Here is a 21,975-nt window from a genome sequence, read left to right as displayed (position 1 = left end):
ACCATTCATAAAGACTTTTCTTTTGTAATTGATTCTAGTTTCTTTGAATGATTAATATACTTTTCAAAATGGGACAGTAAACGCTGTAATGGCTCAACCATTTTTACCAGGGGTGTGAAATTGCAACACAGGTGATGAGTAGGCGTGAGATAGAAGTTTTCAATCCGCAGGCGTGACAATCACGCCTTAGGCGTGACACTGGGTAGGTAGTACAATGAAGCTTTCCAGGGTGTCTATTTTCATCGACTCGAAAGCTCTCTATTGTCTCCACGCAGTCGGTCAGCGGATACTACCAAAAAGCAAGGCTTGGCTACTAAGCAACTATCCATGTCACGCTTCATTTTGGTTTTCTTGCTAACTATCCTTTTCAAAATACTGAAAAATGTGTCACTCTTAAACCTTTTGAAACAGAAGAATGAAGTGACAGCTTTTTAGGGTGCAAGTAGTAAGACTTGGCCCATTCTAAAAAAAATCGCCGATTGTTATGCTTCTTTGTGGAGTCGCCATTTTACTTGAAATAGTGAGATGGGAAATCAGCTGTCTGGAATTGCACCGTCTCAGATTTTGAGTGTGGAGAGCTACTTTAGCGACCTACCAGATTATGAGTTCGATTGCAGGTGAGATATATTTCCGATAAACAAGCCCAAACAAATAAAAACGCTTTTGGTTAATCCTGGAACGGAAGGAAAGTAGTCAGGACTTGCCAATGCAATGCACATTTGATTATGTGTTCGATCGTGACTTATGATTGTTGACTCAAGCGCGGTCGTTGTCAGCAGTGAATTTCTTGTATTTCATCGTGCTGTGATTCAATCCTTTTCATTTTTATTTTGCCAAAATATCTTTTGTTCATGCAAACCTCAGAATTTGTGTCCCAAAGGCCTGTACAATCAATTTGTGGCTCTTCAGCAGGTTTAATTCTAAGGCTATAGTTGTACTTTCTTATTAATCTAAACAACTGGATCTGGTTTGATTGCTTCATCTTTTTTATGACAGCTTAGGAAGTACGAGATTTTTCAAGGTTTCCCGAGCCAAACACAAGTAAGTTAAATTTTAATAAACTTAAATGTAATTGTGTTGTACAATTTTTATTTGTTATAGGTGAGGGCATATTGAATTCACTTTCTTTTTTATTAACTTCACACCGCATTGTGTTACATTTTGTTTATTTTGAAGCTGAACATGCATTATGCACAATATTGATTGCCAATAGGTACTCTTAAGTATTATGGCAAACATGGTGGCTCGTATTAAATTCAATATTTTTTATTTTAACTTTACAAAAGTAATCATTGTCATTTATAATAAAAAGAGCTTACAAAACTGTCTTGGCTATTTCGCTCACAGAAGTTGGCTACTAGTTCCCATAAATTGAACTTATTAATTTTACTAATAAAGATTCTTTCAACCTATTGACACATTTGGTTTATACTTTACTTAAACCAGCTGCGTACTTCAAATTTACTTGAAACCATTGCTCTTGGATTTATTTTCTTATAAATAATTTATCATTAAGATTTAAAAGGTGGTGAAAGAGGTCAATAAAGTCAGGCTGGTGTAAAAACTTTTTTCCTTTTATGCTTTGAAAGAAAATTTATTGAATAATCTTTTGGTATTTGATCATATCATTTACTATTTCTTTTTGCCATATTTTGTTTTTGTTTATTTTTCCCTCCTGCAAAACTTTTCTCGGGATTTTCATTCATTGGATCTGAAAAAGTGCTTAGAATGAAGTTCAGTTTTAAACAAGGAGTGGGAATGACTCGAATAGTGGTAGAAAGGGAGTCACTTTTGTTAAAAGCTATCAGTAGCAACATAGTTACTTGAGAAAAAAATCAACTTGGATGACTGTAATTTTTATCAATAACAGCTTTTTTTAAACTAGGGAAGGATTGTGTGTGGTGAAGGTGTTTGCCATTCAAGACCCGTCACTTCCTTTGAAAACCTATCAAGATCAGCTCACAGACATCAAAATCAGACTTGCGAGTGCTCCAAATGTCCTTCCATTCCATCACTCCATTCTGACGGACAAGGCCAGTCTTGTTATTCGGCAGTATATTAAAGATAATCTGTATGACCGGATAAGGTAAGTACAGTTGACTCCCGGAAACTAGAAGCCTCACTAACTTGAAACTTTCACTCATTTGAACCAAAATCAATTTTCCAGGGTTTTTCATCATACATGTACTGTAATTGTGTGTTTGGTAAGATGAACCTCTCACCAACTCAAAGCAACTTTTGTTTCCCTTCAGACCATTTTCTTTACAGTTAAAGCTCAATATCTTTAACTATGTTTGCTATAATAATTTATTATTAAGCGCATGACCAGTCAAACTAAACAGTGTACTACTGTCCAAAAAAATGAATTTGAGCAACCGTGTGTACTCTGTCTTTTTTTTATTACACAAAACTTGTCATTGCAATTCAGAATTTTCTTGTTTAGGGGCCATGAAATTAATTTGAGTACAGTCTTAACAAAGGACTAAAAATGAACAGGAAAAATTTTACAATTTGTCCAGCTATAAAAAATATTTTGATTAACCCCTTTTCCAAAATGTTTGTTTTAGCACTCGGCCTTTTCTTGATGTTATTGAGAAGAAATGGATTGTATTCCAGTTATTGAGTGCTCTAGATCAGTGCCACTCAGTCAAGGTATTTTTTTTATCAACAGTAAAACATGTTCTCATCATTTGAAATATTAAAAAGATGGAAAGTTGTTGACTTCAGTCCTATGTTATACTCCAGAGATATTGTTATTTTCAGGTTTGTCATGGGGACATTAAAACAGAGAATGTGATGGTGACAGGTTGGAACTGGGTTCTCTTAACCGACATTGCAAGTTTCAAACCTGCTTTCCTCCCTGAGGACAACCCTGCTGACTTCAACTTCTTCTTTGATACGTCTCGTCGCCGCAGCTGTTACATTGCACCTGAGAGATTCTTGGACTCCAGACAAGCAGAGCAGTTGTTAGCTCGAGGTCTTCCGATGGTTAGTAATTCAGACATTCAGTCAAATACTAATGATCCCAGTTTACCAGATATGGAACTTGCGCGACACCAGCAAGGAACTTTAACACCAGAAATGGACATATTTTCTGTTGGGTAAGTAAGAGATCTTGTGACAAGCAGCTTGCAACGTGTAGCAATGAATTATTAAACTTTAACTGTTTGATTATGATTTGAGGTCTATTTTTGAATATTGTCTGGAAGTTCCAATTTATTAAACTTCGTGAAGTTGGGAAATGGTCAAGAGCAGGTACAGAACATGGATCATTAATCAGAAAATTTAGGGGTCAAACATTTAAGGATCAGTCCCCAGTTGTCGGTAGATAAGGAAGGTGGATAATGCTATCCACTAGATAAATCTCTGTCCACTGGATAACACAATTGGTTTACCTAATACTTATCCAGTGGATAGTGATTTATCCAGTAGATAGTGTTAACCAACCTTTGAACAACTGGGTCCAGAAGCTAAGGGGGTGTAAGCTACAAAGTTTGAGATCCATCTACTATGTTCTATGAAGCTGCAAATCTTGCCTTAAACGTTGATTTTTTTTTTCAATTACAGGTGTGTAATTGCTGAACTTTTCAATGAAGGGAACAGACTGTTTGACCTGTCGGAGCTTCTTTCATACCGCAATGGAGATTATGATCCCACAGTGACCTTGTCAAAAATTGATGACTCAAATATAAGGGTATGAAAAATTCTTCACGTCAACACTTTCATAAAATCAAATCTCTTGTCATGTCAATAATGTGGCTCAGATTTATCAGTTCTTAAAGTTACTTTACATGTATCCCCTCTGAGTGAAGCAGGGTACATTCTCATTAAGTTTTAAGGTAGACAGTTAGGACGTAAAAGTAGGTGGCTTGTCAATCAAGCAATGTGGTCAATGTCAGGCTTTCACTCTCTCACTTTACCATTTTTCCACAAAAAGTAGACAGCTCAGACCTTCACCTACGTGTAGCTGCACCCTCCCCCCTCCATTTTTCCTTTGTCAGGGGGAGGGTGCGGCTACACGTAGGCTACTCAAACCTTAAGTTTAAAAACTTCAGGAGGGTTCTTAATTAGTGCTAGCAAACAGCTAAAAAAACAGCTAACTTGAGGTTTGAGTAGCCCACTTGTAGCTGTTAAAATATTTAAGGAGGGTGAGGGGAGTGTGCTGAAATGATGGGTAGTGGTGGTTGCCTAGCAACTTTCTTCCAGTTAAAAGGGTTATAGAGGGCATATTAGAATGTTGACCTAAATGTATTTTAGAAAGTTTTTTATTATTATGTGGTTAATTTTTGTTAATTCTTTACTGATATTCTGCACTAGGAATTAGTGGAGCAAATGATCAGCAAAGATTCAAAAAGTAGGTTATCTGCTGCTGAGTTTATGAGAAAGTACAGAGGTGAGTACAGGTATATTAATATTATTATTTTTATGAGCATGTGCTATCTTGATCTTCTTCTCACTTGCACATGCAATAGTCTTTAATATCCTTTTTTAAAATTTTTTTCAGGGATAATATTTCCAGAACAGTTTTACACTTTCTTGAAAAACTACATGAGTAAGTTTTCCATGCTTCCTGTCCTGACTTCAGATGAGAAGATCAGCAGGTGAATACATTTTTATGTGCTTCCTCTGTAGTTGTAGTGACTAAAGCATTTAAGTTACAAGAGTGATCAACATCAATTTTCTCCCAACAGTCATTCTGTTAATCATTTGATAAATTACAGTATAGCACAGTTTCTATGAAATATAGAGTTGTACTTTGCAATATCTTTTGTTTGTGATAATTAACCTAGTCTGCCAATATATCGCATAGTTTTTGGTTTGTTTTCAGAATCAAGCGTGACATTGAACAGATCCTTGAAGAATTACTTCCTACAGATGATGCAGATGACACAATCATTCCTGATAAGGATGGTAAGGTTTAATTAAACTTCTGCTCAAAGCCACCTCAAAGGTACAATTAAAATGTGCTGAATTAACCTTTCAAATCAAACAGCCATTTAGGGGATGTAATGGTATCAAACCAAATACAAAGCACAGTACTTTGGTGTCGGGCAGATGTCAGTTCAGTAATATGACTTCAGATTTTTTTTGCCTGCTTTTAACTTTACAAGGGAAGCAGGAATCAACTGTATTATCATGACTGTAGATGTTTGCTGTTTCCCCTGTAACAGCAAGTTGAAGGCAAGCTGAAATGTCTTCACACTGAACAAAGCAAGGACATGCATGCATCCAAGCCATGTGATACTCCGGACATTAAGAATTATCTACTAAATTGTAATAGCCAAAACGTGAGCTGAATTCTCCATTCTAATCAAGCAGTCTTTTAGGAGATGCAATAACATTATGAGGAGATGTAATTTAGGAGATGTGATATTTAATAGGGCCAATCTATACTAGGAAAAACAAGACGCAAACTTCCTGTATAAACGGCACATTTTGTCTGAAATGAGGCTCGGCTCGTCTTATCTACATGTAAGAACATCTCTAAACACCTGGTCTTAGATAAGACGCATCTTAGTTAAGACATGCTCGTATAAGTATTGTTACAGTTTGCATCTTATTTAGGACGTATTTAGGTCTGTGTGAAATGCGTCTTATTTTTCCTTGTATAAATGGCCCTATTGTGCTGGTTATAGAAAATTGTCTTATTGTCTTTCAGGTTGTTTAGTGATTATTGTGTCACTTCTAACTTCATGCATTAGAAGCTGTAAGGTAGGCTTGATTACAATAATACAGTCAACTCCTCTTAGATGGACACCTCCTCAAAAAAGGATCCTTAGAAAATCTTTTTAACCTTGGCAGAGTTGGCTAAGTCAGTAGGGTGTTGGATTGCAGGGCGGAAGGTCACAGGTTCGATTCCCAGGTTTCGAACGATAGTAAGAGTCTTAAAAGAACTGAGAAATGAAAGTACTGCCTTTGCCCTGCAAACAGCTAGACCTTCAAATGGCTCAGACAACCATGCAGAAATTGCTGTACAATCTTTATTAGTACTTTTGTGCTGAATACATGCACTTGTCAGGATCCAATTAGCTGCGGTTACGTAAAAGAGACTATCCCAGTGTTGGTCCCTGCCATTCCTAAGGGTATCTTCTGGTCACCTCGCCAACAAACCAACTCATCACCAACTGTGTCAATTTTTATTTCACAGTTATTCGTTGGTGGTGTGTAGACTTCTTGGTGGCAATTTTGTTGGTGGCGAGATGGTTTGGTGTCTCAGTACCAATCACAGCAGTGTCCGACTTAAAAAAACTGTTATAATTTTCTATGTTTTGAGTTCACAATTTTTACGGGGAAGAGGGGAGTTTTTTGATGGAGGGCACCACTAGCTAAAAGGATCTTAAAATTTATAATTAATTTTTGAACTTGCTCCACTCGACTTTATTTGCCATTTCTTGAAAACTAAACCTTCTGTACTGTATCAACTTGTCATCTAATCACCCTGTGTAAGGGAATCCAGATTCTGGAATCCGGGAAATTTTTGCTTGTGGAATTGGAATCCTGGACTTTCGAATCCAGAATATGTCTCAAGGAGAAATCCGGGATCCCACTAATGATTGGAATCTAGAATCAGAGTTCCACTGACAAAGACTGGAATCCTGAATCCACGGTGTGGAATCCAGAATCCAAGACAGTCATAAATTCCTTACGTGGGGTGAATCCAAATCTGCAACAGTTGGTACCTTGCTTCCACACTCCAGACTTTCTGCAGTACCATGCACTCTTCTGCATCCTACGTAACCCTTTAAGCCCTGGGAATGATCAACATGAAATTTCTCCTAGTAGTATCAATGCTTTTTTAAACAGAATACAAGATGAATAGGGAACGCAAATGAGAATTTTCATTTTTACGTTAGGGTTTAAAGGGGTAACCAACTTATGTTCTATCCTCAGTATTGTGTCTCCAAACTCACTGTACTGGAACTCCTGCTCAAGATTGCTCGTCATGTCAGCCATGAAATAATTCTAGATCGTATGTTACCATACATACTGTTTCTAGTCAATGATTCATTACCGCAAATCCGAGCTCAAGCCTTAAAGATATTAACACAGTGTCTACAGTTAGTACGCAGTATTCCGCGAAGTGATGCGAACATTTTTCCAGAATACATATTGCCAGGTCTGTCATGGCTAACACAAGATCAAGAAGTCATCGTGAGAATTGCGTATGCTGAGAATATTGCTTCGTTAGCGGAGACAGCGCTGAAGTTTTTGGAAATGGCGCAGTTAGATTACGCTAATCAAGAAAATTATAAAGCTGATGATGCGCCTATACAATATCAGGTAAATTTATGTTTTTTTTCTCTTTAGAGACCGTTAAACCGGGCACCCAACGTCAATTTTTTGAAAATATCTGTTCGGAAGACGATTTAAGATCTATAATTTGAAGAACATTAATTTTGTTGTAAAATTTCTTGCTTGCCTGCCTGCCTCTCCTAGGATTTTCGGACATCTTAAAAATGGTATAATTGCCCATTTCTAACGGATTTTTACTCTAAAAAGGTCGCCTAGAATTTTCGGGATTTTTTTCTTTGTGGCTGAAATTTTCGAAAAGGTAAGTTTTGATCCCTATAATTTTCGGATCACTAGACTTTCAGCTAGGAAATCCGAACAGATGAAAAATTTTTAGGGGATAGAAATATGGCTATATCTACCGTTTAAATACTAAAATGCTATGTTTAAGTGGTTTTGAACTATATTCTCGTTGGGTGCCCCTGGTTTACTAGACCTTATTCACAATACCCGCCATCTTTGGACGCGCTTTAGGATTGATGGAATAAAACAGCAAAGGCAATGTCATGTGGTATTTCAGGGGGCAAACAAAAGATAAACTTTGCCAATGCGAGATATCGCGGTCGACTTCGTTTATTCTCTCAAAATGAAACGAGGATTTGGTCATGCAAAATGTACGGTGAGGCATGATCGTATACGAGACAAAAGCCCTATTCTCCTACTGACTTTGCTGCTTACATACTCGACGTGATCTTTCCAAGAAAGGTTCTCATCTAAAGCAACACCTAAATAGCTGTATTTAGCTACTCTTTTTAAATTCTTTCCGTATAACTGTATACAAAAATTTGGTGATTTGGCAAGATTCTGCCAACTTCCAAAGAGCAATGATTTTGTTTTACTCCGATTAAGGATGCGCCTGTTACTTTCCATCCATTGTTAGCTATCTTCGAGGTGCAAAAATTCGTAAAAAAAAAACATTACAGTATCATCGGCATACATATTAACAAAACGCAGAGGCCCCAAAATTTAACCCTGAGGGACGCCAAAACAGATGGCTCGTGTTGAGGAGATGTCATCTTCAAATTGCACTCTTTGAGTTCGTGCGGTAAGATAGTTCCGGAAGCAGTCCAGACTACTTTTGCGTCACTTCGTCATTTATTCGTTCAATATTTCCTTTTTTTAGGGAAGTTATGACACTGAACTCCAAGCTCTCCATGAACTTATTCAAAGAAAAGTCGTGACTTTGCTAAGTGATCCCGAGAACATTGTAAAACAGACACTCCTTGAAAATGGCATTACACAGCTGTGTGTGTTCTTTGGTCGGCAGAAGGCCAACGATGTTCTTCTGTCACATATGATCACATTCTTGAATGACAAACAGGACTGGCAACTCAGAGGAGCGTTCTTTGACAGTATTGTTGGAGTTGCTGCTTATGTCGGATGGCAGAGTCTGGTAATGCTTAGACCACTATTGGAACAGGTACGAGCCATTCGGAAGGGAACTGAGCCGAGTTAACTCTTGCAATGACTTCTGGGTCTGTTAGAAGGGACAGGAAAAAAATTGGCCAATAGCTGACCGGCGCGTCCTTAGTAACTATCCCAGGAACCATTGCAAGACGCGTTTTGGCTGCAGTTCCCTTTTCGATTCTAACGTGGCGAATGCCGAGTGAACAGTTCACTATAGAGTGATTGATACATTAAGGAAATAATTATTTTAGAGGCTAAATTTCAGAGAACAAAGAAACAAAGGAAAAGAAGTTTTTATAAGCTGTCATTTTCTGTTCAATAAGACAAGAATTTGGGCAACTGTAGTATTCCATAGTGATAAATACCTATTGCGCACTTCAGTGTATTATACAACAGAATAAACTGTTTTAAACCTTGGTGTCACTAATGTCTTCTCTTTTTACAGGGCTTGAGTGATACTGAAGAGTTTGTTGTGTGTAAAGCATTAAATGCACTCACTTGCCTGGCTGAACTGGGACTGTTACAAAAACCAACCCTGCAAGAACTCGTATCTGAGATTGTTCCTTTTCTTTGCCATCCTGTAAGTTAAATGTTTGAGACGACTTACTTTAATTGCGTGCCGGTTTTGCGATATGGCGTACGATTAAATACAGAATTTTAAAGAGAAAGATGTTAATTCAGTCAGTGACACAGGCGGCTTGGAAGAAAAAAAAATCCGAGTACTACGTGACCGGTTCTTCTTAAAGCTTCTTCGTTTATCGGGCGGTACATTATCTTAAACACCATCACATTTCTATCATTGCGCAGAATTTTTTATGCTTTCTTAGGAAGTTCTGGCGGTAGCAACGTCAGCTTCTGAATTTCCTTACGGTGGCTAATTTACTTTATCGACTGAGTTGATAAAACTAAAACTCCCGTTCGATCTGGGACGCAAGAACACTTGTAACCAAGTTTTCATTTTGGCTAGAAGCGAACAGACGCTTAGTTTTTTCCCGGGACAAATTTCGGGCAGAAAGAAAGGCTAACTGTTACGCTAACTATGATTTTTCTTTTATCAGAACATGTGGATCCGCTACGGGGCAGTAGGATTCGTAGCTGCAGTAGCAAGAACGTTGAACGTTGCTGATGTACACTGTAATCTGTTGCCTCGTCTTCAACCATTCCTGAAACACCCTGTTGTTCAAGTTGATCAGGAGGTATTGAAGAAAATTCAGTCAGTTCAAATCAGTATTACACCGAACTGAGGGGCGACTCTTATAGCAGCGCCCAGATGACCCTGGCGCCTTACACAGTGCTCTCGGGTGACTAGGAAATCTCAGTTTTTGCATAGAAATCACGTGAGGGGCGACCTGGATTTCACAGGTTCAGAGAACCAGAGTCAATATAATTTTTCTCGGAGCACAGCCTTGGAACTACTTTTTAACCGTTATGTTTTGGGAAGCATTTCCTTCGTTTTTGTTTGTACACTTAGTCAAAAAATTGTTTTTTTAAAGCCCTTTTGCCACGAAATTAAACTTTCGTTGGAATATTTCTTCCTTAGCGAAGTGATATAGGGCTTTCCTCAACATACCATGCAGTGTATTTGCCTCAAATCACCCAAACCAATTTAACAAACTATTGTATTTCTGAATAACAGTCTGTTTTCCTTTTTCTTGTAATTTTTAGGTATGTTTTTGTCTTCCCTCAGACGTTTTTTGACTTAATCCAAAACTTCACCATTTTAGCTCATGGCAAACGTTCCATGACTGACAATCAAACAGAGTTTTAATTATGAACAAATACGTTGATAAGTTCTTACTTTCTTGCGCAAGAAGATTCTTCAGTTTCTAGAAGTGTTAACATTTTATTCATCTTTAAAACTCAACTCATTCTTGTCTTGTTTGCTGGCAGGTCATTCTAGTGAGTCTTCTCAAAGAACCCATCAATAGAAGTGTATATGACTTCATTATTAAGTCGCCTCATGTTGAAAGTTTATTTGACAGGTATAGGGTTTTATATATTGTAACTAGCCTTCGAGAGCAGACTCTTTCCCGGCTATTTTTTCATCTGTTGTTTTCAGTTTTTGCTCATCTGCTGTATCCTTGCGCGTGATTCCTATTTTCTGGTACTTCCAGTTATTGTTGTTGTTCTTTTAGGATAAAAGTAGTATTAATATTATTGAACGCTTAACAGAGGTTATTTACAATAGTAGAATATGACGGTTTAATATAAAAGTTGTCCGTACCTTTTGTTGCAGCTTGCAGGATCGACAGTTGGTCCGTAATCTCTGTCGTGCAGGCCAGAGACCAAATTACCCTGAAACAAACGAAGTATTGATTCCTGTTTTCCGCAAACTACACTCACAAGGAATTACTGAAGAAGATGAGGATAAATTACTCTTCCTCAAGGAAATTATTGTTAAGTTACACCGAGCCAAAACCAGGTAAAGCTACCTATTTACTACAATTAACATGACACTACAAGATTTTTGGTACATTTCTTTGCTGTTCCTTGTAAAACGACCTTAAATTGTTCTCAGTTAGTGGAGGTTCACCCTCGGCTTAATTTGTACCTCTTTTTCTGATCCATGTTGTTATCATAGTAAGATAGCAGGTATGACTTGAACGGCAACCTGTCCACAACTAACACAAGTACAGTCGTCTCAAGCCTGTGAGACTAGTGACTCCGTATCTGTTTGACTCGCCCCGTCACTTCGCTTGACACCTTGTCTTTTTCTATATTCCACGCTCCCGCTTGTCTTGACCCCGCACGTGCCTCTCACACGATTCCTGGTCCCTCGCTTCACTTGATCCCTTGCCCCTTACGTGAATCCTCACCCCTTGCTTTGCTCGATTCCTTGCCTTTCACGTGATTCCGTGCCCCTCATTTTGCGTGACCCGCTGCCCTTCGCTGTAACTGACATCTCCAGTAGAGCTGGTCTAAGTCTCCCTCACAGCCGTTTTTTGGAATGTCACGCAACGTGGGGGACGTTGCGTGACATCCCAAAAAACAGCTGCGCGGGACACTCTGCTGTGCTTGCCTGAGCCACATCTTTCAATACGATGCTCTATCTTCAAGATGCCTCATTTTCATGTTTGATTGGTAGCACCATGGAACAACCTGAAAACAAAGAAGAAATTATAAAAGGAGACATTGATCTCCAATCTCTACACTTGGGAAAGACTGTTCACAGACGCTGTGCAGAGTTGGTAAAAACAGCGGATGGAAAGAACGACGGTAATACCGCAAACAAGAAAGGCAACACAAAAAATAGAAAGTCTGTGGTTGAACAACCTGCCATGGTGAGTAAAAATAATGTAGCTAATAATAAGTCCGTCCAATCATGGTATCTTTTTATCTGCTTACTCCTTTGGACAAGATAGTTACAAATGCTCATCGTTTCCGTTGACCTTTCCTTGAACATTAGGGACGGACAGTTATGGAAAGGGCGAGTGGGAGGCGGGGGGGGGGGGGGGTGGGGAATTTTCGAGCCGCATGAATTTTTTTCCCGTTAACATTTCCCTTGTATGAATTTTTTTTATGCCAGTGCATAAATATTTTTTAGGGTTACTTGGCGTGCGTGAATTTTTTTCATTTGTTCTTCGCCCGCCCACACCCCCAGTAAGTTTTCTAATGGTCTGTCCCTTATTCTTGTCTTGTTTTAAACCAGGCGTTGTTTTAGTTAAATAGTGACGAAAGTGGAAGCGTCTCAAAAATCTGAGTGCTGTCTTAGGAAGAGCTCGAGTGCATATGGCGTCAGGGCGGCCATGCTAGTACAGTCAACTTCCTTTATAGCGGTTGCCTGTACACAGACGTTGTTTTATGGTTCTTTTCGTTCTTTTGGAAAACATCGGCGTGTGCGAGAGCGAGGCGAGCACGCGAGCGGAGCGAATCACACGCGCTTGACGGACTTTGAAGAGAAAATAGAGGGTCTGTGAACAGGCTATTATAGCGGGCACTGCAGGGACCTTGAGTTAGTATCCTCATTAGCGAGAGTCCGTGATAGCGGGAGTTTATATCAGTTACACATCTGTAATTTATTTTGGCCTGGGTTTTTGCTACAGTCCGTATCATCGGGGTGTCTGCAAGGCGCGAGTTGACTTTAAATTAAAACTTGGGAAAGGTAGAAATATTTGATTTTATTGTTTGGGTATTCGAATATGGCCCCCGTGACGTCGTGTGCGGGTGATCTATTTAACTCAGTTTTCACCTTTTAATTTTCGAAATCAGAACCCAGAGTGGCATCACATGTTTGGAGGAGTGGAGGGTGCCAATGTTGCCATGGCGATGGCCAGGAGAGAGTCACTGCCCGCTAATATGCAGCGACCAAAGTCACCACTGGGAAAGACATATTCTATGCCGCTGGGCGGGGTGAGTACCTAGAATGAAGTTTGTTGCTTGCTTTGCAGTTGGGTTTGAAAAAGTGTGTTGCTAAGGTTACCCTTGCCAAATGACGTAAAACAAGACATGACTGTATAATACCCAGGTCACAGGACAGTTGCTAACTAACAATAGTGTTATTCCTACCATGATTGGGGGAAGCGTTGCGTGACGGCTGCCTCAGTCTCATTTCCAGTCATCCTCGGTGAGTTCGGATGTGACGTCATCCCTCAAGCTTGTCGAGAGAATTTGTTATCACGCTCAGTTCCAAACCTCCGCCGTTCTCTCGCCTGGCATGAGTTGGCCCATGGGACGAGACTGCGGCTGCGTAAGAGCCGAGCTTGACCCCGTTCAAACGGGAGAAATTTGCTTGACAAGATACCTGCTTTGAAGTTTACTTCTCATTGTTGGAAATACAAACATTGTCTGTTTTGTGCACAAAGACATTGTGTACTCCTGCTCAACCTCGTACCCTGCAGGCCCCGGTAGTTCAAACGTTGGATGGCACCATCCACGGGATTAAAATTTATCCAGTGGATAGACTACAAGTAGTCCCCCATTTTTCCTCAGGGATAGTAGAGCGTGCGAAACGCGAGCGCGCGTGAAAATCACCCCACGCGAGAAAAGGCGACTCATTTTTCTCTCTCCCCGCCGCGTGTCGCATTTTCTCGCGTGGGGTGATTTTCACGCGGGCTCGCGTTTCGCACGCTCTACTATCCCTGAGGAAAAATGGGGGGCTACTCGTAGTCTATCCAGTGGATTTCTCAATTGGACTCCCTGATACTTATCCACTGGATAGTGATTTATCCGGTGGATAGCGCTATATAACGTTTGAACGTACCTGGGCCAGGCCTTTTCCGTGTAAATATTTCTCATTTCCTTTTTAGGACAACAAGAACGACCCAGCGTCTGTTAGCTCGGCTGGTACCCAGTCTGCTAGTATGCAACGATTAGATTCTAATACTCAGTCGAGAAAACAGTCGGCACCAGTCCTTCAAGAATTTGTGACCCAGAGTCCTTTGCAAGTTCGGTACGCTTCGTGCAAGATGGAACTTCTTAAATTGGTTCGCCACAAAAGAGAACAAAAGGCTTCAGGTTAGAGCTTACACATGTATCTCTGTACTTCAGGGAGAGCTAAAGGCTGCTTTACGTATAAAAGAAAACTCAAAAGACCCTTAATTAGAAATGAATTTTCGAGACCCGCCGAAAATTTGATCAGTATAAAGTTTTAATAATGAGATATCTGAATTTTTTGGGGGCAGATATGAAGGAGAAAACCCTTTTGGGAAGCATGTTATCTGAGCCAGCAAGTAAGCCGATCCAATCTCGGTAAGTAAGCAGGGCTTGTCCTTTGGGCAAGCAGCTCCCACATTTTGCCTGCCCTGGGCCATTTTTTTTTCTCGTCTTAGTTAATGATTGTTAAAAGGTGGCTTGCCTGTACCCTTGCCCCTTTGGCAACTAAGCTTAAAAGTTGCTTCTTGTTTGTCCCAGTTAATAGGGAGTTTAAGCAGCGACGTTTATGAGCGAATCACGTCAACCGGAGGTGGATTTTTGCACACTTGAGCTGTTATTTTGAACAAACTTTTGGGCAAGTCTTCTCTATAAGAGTAAAGACAATTAGCAATACAATCTTGCTGGCGCCATGGCATATTAAAAGAGGAAAAAGCTCACTTCCGGTTGACGAGCGTCGCTCAAAAACGTTGCTGCTTAAGCTCCCTTATAGTGAGTTTGTTCAAAATAACAGCTCAAGTGTGCAAAATATCCACCTCCGGTTGACGTGCGTCGCTCACAAACGTCGCTGCTTAAACTCCCTATTAACTGAGACAAATAAGAAGTGGCCCCGGGAAGGCAAAATGTAAGAGCTGCTAACCCAAAAGACAAGCTGAAATTCAAGTCTTTTTCGAGCCCTGTATCACATGTGTCTATATAATTATACTGTCTTTTCCGTTTTCTATACAGTTGGCAGCCCAAAGGAATATTAGTAGCACATCTTCATGAGCACAAAGCAGCTATCAACAGGTTTGTAGAAGTATCTTGTTTTCTTTGTCTGTTCCCACTTAGGGACTGTAAAACGGTCTTTCAAATGTAATGTAGGATGTTTTAAACACAGTGAGAATAAAAGAGGTAAAGACAAAGGTCCTTATTTGATGTCGGTAACTGGTAACAGTAGGGAGCTTAAGCAACGACGAAGGCGACAGCAACGAGAACGGCAAAAAAGTATCAGGTTTGTTAAGCAAAACAACAACTTTGCACGTGCATCACGCTTTTTTGTACATTTCTTTGCCGTCGTTGCACGACTACGACGTGAAAGTGCGTTACTGAATTTTACGTTTTGTAGAGGACCTGAACACCAGGCAACCATTTTCTTTTCCTTTTCCAGTACTTCGATACAGTCCTTTAGAATTGGAATAAACGCGATAAAGTTTGAGGCAGTGTGAATTGTTGCTTAAGCTCCCTAGTACTTGAGCTGACAAACTTACATTAAAGTTGACGGTGTGCTCATTTTAGACAAGTGGGTGAAAGCTGTGATTCTGCGATTGCTATCACTTATTATCATAAATTAGGGGTATTTCCCTTTTAAATTTGTAGGAGAGCCTTTGTCCCCCGTGTGGTACCAGCGACCCTACCTGGCTCATGCACTATTTAGAGCTTTACACGGAAAGGAAAGAAATCAAAATAAGGATTTGAGGTCAAACCTGGGAATCAAACTCGGAAATTCCTACCCAGAGGGCTGTGTACTAATCGTCTCAGTGTGCTTATCCTTGCTCCTGATACTTATTTGGATTTTGCACACCCCTATAGGACGTAATTCTGTGAAAATAGGACTGGCACGGAGTAGTTTTCATGCGACTTACTCGATAATTGGTGCCTGTGAGAAAACTTATCTCCTTCGACTTAACGAGCAAGTGATTTAGAAACCTTCTTTCATAAACCATGGGTATGGATTTCAAACAGCCAACATGTCGTTGATGTATCGTAGTCATAGTGCTTTCAACTATATATTTATTTCTGTATGTTTAGAATTCAAGTGAGTCCCGATTTCTCGCACTTTGCCACCGCATCCGATGACGGCTCAGTCAAGCTATGGGATCTGCAGAAACTTGATGGAAGAAGTTTAATAAACAAATCCAGGCAAACACACAGCAGAGCAGGTAATTACACCCTTTACTTGGCATAACACTTGCCTTATTAGAGCGGTTTTCACTTGACTGTCGAAAGTGATTGAGGAATTGGTTTGGTTTTGGTTTTACTACGCCCTTTGGTTGGCTAGTGTATTTACTTTGGTTTTGGTTTTACGACAGTCAAGTGAAAACCGCTCTATAGCCTAAAAAGACAGCCGACATTTCGAAACACCATGCACCACTGGTTTCCTCGCGAAATGACGTCAGATAAAAAAGCACAGAAATTCCATACTGATGACGTATCACTTCCCAGATCTGTGTAGAGCTTCTGATTGGTCGTGCCACGTTGGAAATTTGCTTGAGCCAATCAGAAGCTCTACCTAAACCTGGGTAGTGATGCGTCATCAGTATGGAATTTCTGCGCTCGTTCCACAGACAGCATTTCGCGGGGAAAACAGTTGTGGCGTCTCGGCTCGGGAAATGTCGGCTGTTATATTATTTTGTTTTTTGTGGTTACTTGGGAATAAAGAAAGGGAATGATAACGTATCGTCAATTCTGTCCTAACAGAGTTTTCTAATTAGGCGGAACCTAAAACAAAACGGCCGTTTTTCAGTCATCCGCTTTGACTCTCTATGATTGTGTACCATTTTCATGGGCACACTGGTCGGTTTATGGTGTAAGCAAATGGAGAGATTTAGATTCTCGGACGAGAACGACTACGAGTACGAGATTTAACGTAAAAATAAAGCGCGTATTCTCAAATAAGAGACACCCTGTACTCGTAGTCATACTCATCTTAGAATCTAAAGCTCTCTATTGGTTACTGAAGAAAACTCAGGTCTCTCTACTGGTTACCAGCCCCTTTTCACACATCAATGTCATTTACCAAAAAAGGCCGCGAAAGCCTGAAACTGGTGGTAGAGAAGGCTTTTCGAAGACAAAATTTCCGTTTGGAAAATTCCGACCGGGAAAAGAGGACTACCTTTTCAGACGTTCCTTTGCTCCTGGAAATTTTTTGAGACCTGAAAAGCCTGTTCCATTTTCTTAATTTCCAACCTGTTTTTCCGGATTTAAGTCGGTCCCTGTCGTTTTTCAGTCATTCTTCTAGGAGGCAGAAAAACTGGTCCCAAAGTTGTCCTTTAAAGAGATAGTTGATTGTATTTCTTCTTTTGGTTTGTAGGTTGGAAGATGAAGGCGTTGGTTTTCTGCCAGGGATCAAGTTCTCTCGCCTGTGCATCCAGTGAGGGACGCATTGATGTATTTAGGTGAGTGATCGGAAAACCTTGACTCAAAGTAACTACATAGCATAGATAGAAGACCCACACATCGCAGAATATGTTTTGAATAGTCAGATGGCCCAGTTTTTCCCTATCTACTGTCACTGTACATTTAGCTGCTCTTCAAGGACGTTGGTATTTGACACTCATGAAGCCTGAGAAAACAGTCGACATTTTGCGACGCTACCACTGGTTTCCCCGCGAAATGACGTTTGAGAAACGAGCGCAGAAATTCCATACTGATGACGCGTCACTACCCAGATTTGATTGGATGAGGCGAATTTCCGACCAATCACCAGTGTGGAATTTCTGCGCTCGTTTCTCAGACGTCATTTCTCGAGGAAGCCACCGGTGGCGTCGCCAAATGTCGGGAAGACTCAGGAAGCTGATCAACGTTGACTTAGTCTCCTTTTGTTTTGCTTTGTTTTTTTTTCTTTTTTTGCTGCCGATAACTGTGACTTCTGCAGACTGTCCGCTACAATATTGCCTTACACAGCTGACCTTGGTTTCATCAAATACGAAGAATGATCATTTATTTTCGCATGCAATTTATGTTACAAGACTTACTTAACCGTCTTTTTCTATAAAGACGATCATTTACACCTTTTTTTAACTCCTTAAAACAGAATTGAACCGAGTAATCAACAGTCAACATCCAGAGTCCAGGTCTATCAAAAGAAAGTTGACCCCAAGGAGGAAGGAATGGTGGTTGACATGGCACAGTTTGAGACAGGTGAAGTAAGGAAAATGGTTTTAGTGTTACAGGAGAAACCGGTCGTTTTGATACAAAGTCTTTTCTATTCATGTCGTTTCGCTACGAACTCAAACAGGGAAGGTACATATAATTTCGAACACTTCAAATATAGTTTGGTAGTGTAACTTAGCAATGCAGAGCAAAACTGCAACTGAAATGCAGAAAACGTTGGGCAAAATAGAAGTTATCCCGAGTTATGTTTAGTTTTGTCACGTTTATATAAATATGTATTTTGCAAGCATCACCCTTGTCTTTGAACAAGTTAAACTCACGATTGCTTTCATTTAGGTTCCCGGTCCGTCCTCACTTACGCTACATCTCACGGTCTGATCTGTGGGTTGGATCTTCGAACGAGTAAAATGGCCTGGAAACTAGAGAACGACCCTTCTCAAGGTAACTTCAAGATTCATTGTTTTAGCTATGTTTCAACAAGCTCAAAAAGCTAACCTTATTATCATAATAAGTTATACTGATCTGTTTTGTTCTTAATTTTGATTGGCTACTGCAGGTTTGATTACATCATTTGTGGTGGATCCTTGTCATAGTTGGTTGACTGTTGGGACCAGCTCTGGAATGTTGGTCTGCTGGGATCTAAGATTTCAGCTGCCAATAACAAACCTCTCTCATCCAAGAGGTATTTTTCTCCTTTTCTAGTTTGTATATGTATGCTGACTCAAAAATAAAGGGAAGTTAAGCCAAAACATAAACACCTGATTTCATCGGCTGTTTTGCCATTTTTAAGGCTGTTATGACCACGAGCAACCCAGTATTAATGAGAGCCGCTGGCGTCAATTTCAATAATGTTATTAGTCATTTGTACTCGTCAAAGCAAATGAAACGAAGACAAGCTGAGTCATTCCAACCGCTCACGTAAGGGCTAGTACCTGTCTTTTACAGAAGTACCGCTGACTGTTTTATTTATTAGCCAGAAAAAAATATCTATACATACGGAGATTCAATATATTGCAAAAATGTTAGTTAAAGACTAATGAAACGTAAATTGTAAATAAAAGAATTAAAAGTATTTTTCTTGCGGGGAACTTAAATTGAAACCATGGAACTGGCACTGGCGTAGAGTCGGGGCTGCATCTGCTATCACATTTCTTCAAACGAGTTATAGCGTTTGAAATCTGGTAATCAAGTAGCAAATGTCATTTGTCGCCGCATAATGCACGTCATATAGTTGGCAGTACAGTGTGAGCAAAATTATACATTCACTCACTGATACCTGACTGCACTGTAAGATGTCTTAGTTGTTGTGATTATTATATCTCTTCTCATGATGTGTTGTTTTCAGGTGCCCGCGTTCGCCGTCTGGCAACTCACCCGACCGAGCAGTCCTGGGTTGTTTCTGCTGTACAAGGAAACAACGAGGTAACCGTGTGGGATCTGGAAACTGGAGCCAGGAGACAAGCTTTGTGGGCAAGCCACACCCCACCCCTGTCACAGACTCAGGTTTGTTACCTTAAACTGCTACTTATAAGATCTGGGCTTTTACGTCTAATGGAGGGGCTTATATCCGTGGGGGCTTATAACTGGACGAGAAAAAGCACTTCGAAACAATCTATTGCAGGGATTATGGGCTCCTGCTGCAGGAGCCCATAACCGGAGCGAGCAACTCCCATACTAGGCCTATGTCACAAAGTTTTTACGAACTAGTTTATTTTTAGACACATTTTAGGGCACTTTTTCGCGCGAAAATGAAATCTCTGCCTCGTCTATGAACACATTCGAAGTATAAGATATCAAAAAGGAAAACGTAATGTCATGAAAAGGCAAATATTATCATTTTTAGGTCTGTAGATTTTGCTTACTGGTTTGCGGGACTTTAAAGATATTCTAAATTCGCGCCAAAACCGTTCTAAAAATAAACTGGTCCGTGAAAACGCCGAACACAAGTACATGGAATTTGCTCGCTCAGGTTATGGGCTCCTGATTGAAGTGCTGATAAAAATACGTTTTGCATTTACTGTTTTTTATTAGATTTAAAAAGGTTTAAATAATTCGAATTCTTTTCAATACAAGCAAGAGGGGGAGGGGGGGGTGGCTTATAATTGGATGTATATTATTTGTCAACAGGTAGATGGGGCTATAACTGCGAGGGGCTTATGAACGGATGTTAAAAAGAGAGTGAAATCAGTAATTCATTGAAATCATTAATTGCAGTTTGAGGTCCCTGGTATCTGCTCTGGATCGTTTAGCTCTTTACAGTTTCTTGCTTTTTTAGCCTCTTAATAGATTTTCTCCCTCTTTTTTTCCTCTTCTTGTCGTCTTGTTCCCAGGTCTCTCCTTACGCGGTTCACGCACTGTGTACGAGTAGACCGGACACGAGTCCTTATATCCTGACCGCGGGCTCAGACCGCCGGATTCGGCTTTGGGACCTGGCCTATCCTGAGCATTCTCAGATGATAGCAGGAGCGGCAACAGATGATCTCAGCGATGTGGTGCTTCAGTACAAGTAAGCTTCGTTTTGGGTTCCACGTGCATCTGACTTGTACCTTAGAGCTGCTACAAGTCGACCTCTCATGAGGTTCTTAAAAGTGAGCGAAGCGAGCTTCAATGCATGAGGTCGCGCAAAGACCGAGCTAGCGACGCAATCTCGAGGCATAACCAACCAGGGAAAAAACAAAGAACTTTTAGAAAGTCGGACTTGTCACCCGAGACCCAGATGGAGAACTCAATGTCTGCGACGCAGGCTATAAAGCACTTGTGCCGCGTGCTTTTTAATAACCTCTCCAGTAACGTAAGCTACCCTGGATAGGTGTTGTTGTTGTTTATTAATTTTTTTATTAATTTTTTTCTGTTGTATGGCTCTGCATTCGAGAAGAATTTAAACAATATGATTATCGTCCAATATCCTCCTTTCAAATTCAACACTTAACAAGTTACGAGCGCTTCCTTTTTTCTGGGGCCAATGACTCTTTTGGGGACCATCGGTGTAGAATTTTTTTCTCGTATGTTTTGTGTTGTAGTAGGTCATTAAATTGTAAGAAATAAATGAATAAAAGAAAATCCGGTATTTTGGAGATGCAACAGCCTACACTCGGCTGTAACTAGCGGATATAACCCCATTACACAATGTTGCGAAATGCTTACAATTTTTGTCTTCTGTGTGGTTTTACCAGGTCTCGCCTTATTGACGGAACTGATGTACTCCAGGAAGTTTACTGTACACCACGCAAGGGTGGCGTACATGAAGATCTGCCACGCCGAGGGCCAGACCATCCCCCCGTAGGACATCACGAATGTATCAATGACATTGCAGTCACTAAATTGCCTCACAACTACGTCATATCGGCTGGTAGAGACGGAGTTCTCAAGATTTGGAAATAAATTGGCTTCACGCTTTCAGAACCTGTTGCACAGTGTATCGGTAGCCTCCTACCTGGCGAACGTGAGACCTGGAGCAATGACTAGGTCTAGAGCACAAGACCAAAAACGCAAAAAGATGATAGATGAAGAGATGGAAGACTTCCCGCCCTATCCCTTCCTACCTAGGAAGATTTTTGTCTGAAAGATCTAAAATAATGTTTGGCGAATTCAGCGGAAGTTGAATTTGAAATAAAATTTGAATTTATTGAAGATGGCAGAAGATATTGTATTCACTTGGTTTGTTTGTATTATAATTTTATGCGCAGGATTTAAGTGGAAAATGTACGATAAAGAGATAAAATAAATGTGATTTATAACTTATATTGTGTCCGATATCCTCTCTTGGTCTGTTTCAGTTTCTTTTTCATCGTTTTACCCAGGGCATTTCTAAAT

At 40.2% G+C, this 21,975-nt stretch overlaps 1 protein-coding gene across 1 annotated transcript; it reads left to right on the top strand.

The window, feature by feature from the left end:
• Window positions 1–334: 334 nt before the first annotated feature.
• On the top strand, window positions 335–21,903 carry LOC140941903 (phosphoinositide 3-kinase regulatory subunit 4-like). The gene is made up of 29 exons (XM_073390911.1): window positions 335–617; window positions 997–1,041; window positions 1,886–2,086; window positions 2,568–2,652; window positions 2,764–3,101; window positions 3,568–3,694; window positions 4,318–4,393; window positions 4,505–4,601; window positions 4,829–4,911; window positions 5,660–5,712; window positions 6,892–7,281; window positions 8,414–8,710; window positions 9,143–9,277; window positions 9,756–9,893; window positions 10,588–10,679; window positions 10,934–11,119; window positions 11,783–11,978; window positions 12,907–13,047; window positions 13,944–14,151; window positions 14,319–14,385; window positions 15,016–15,075; window positions 16,078–16,208; window positions 17,360–17,444; window positions 18,083–18,189; window positions 18,499–18,603; window positions 18,719–18,844; window positions 19,508–19,665; window positions 20,493–20,668; window positions 21,336–21,903. The coding sequence occupies exons 1-29, from the start codon at window positions 526–528 to the stop codon at window positions 21,541–21,543; spliced, it is 4,203 nt and encodes a 1,400-aa protein (XP_073247012.1). The 5' UTR covers window positions 335–525; the 3' UTR covers window positions 21,544–21,903.
• Window positions 21,904–21,975: the final 72 nt, after the last annotated feature.

Source organism: Porites lutea, chromosome 1 (assembly GCF_958299795.1).
Source record: "Porites lutea chromosome 1, jaPorLute2.1, whole genome shotgun sequence".
Lineage (NCBI taxonomy): Eukaryota > Metazoa > Cnidaria > Anthozoa > Scleractinia > Poritidae > Porites > Porites lutea.
This window is presented reverse-complemented; position numbering and strand designations above follow the sequence as displayed.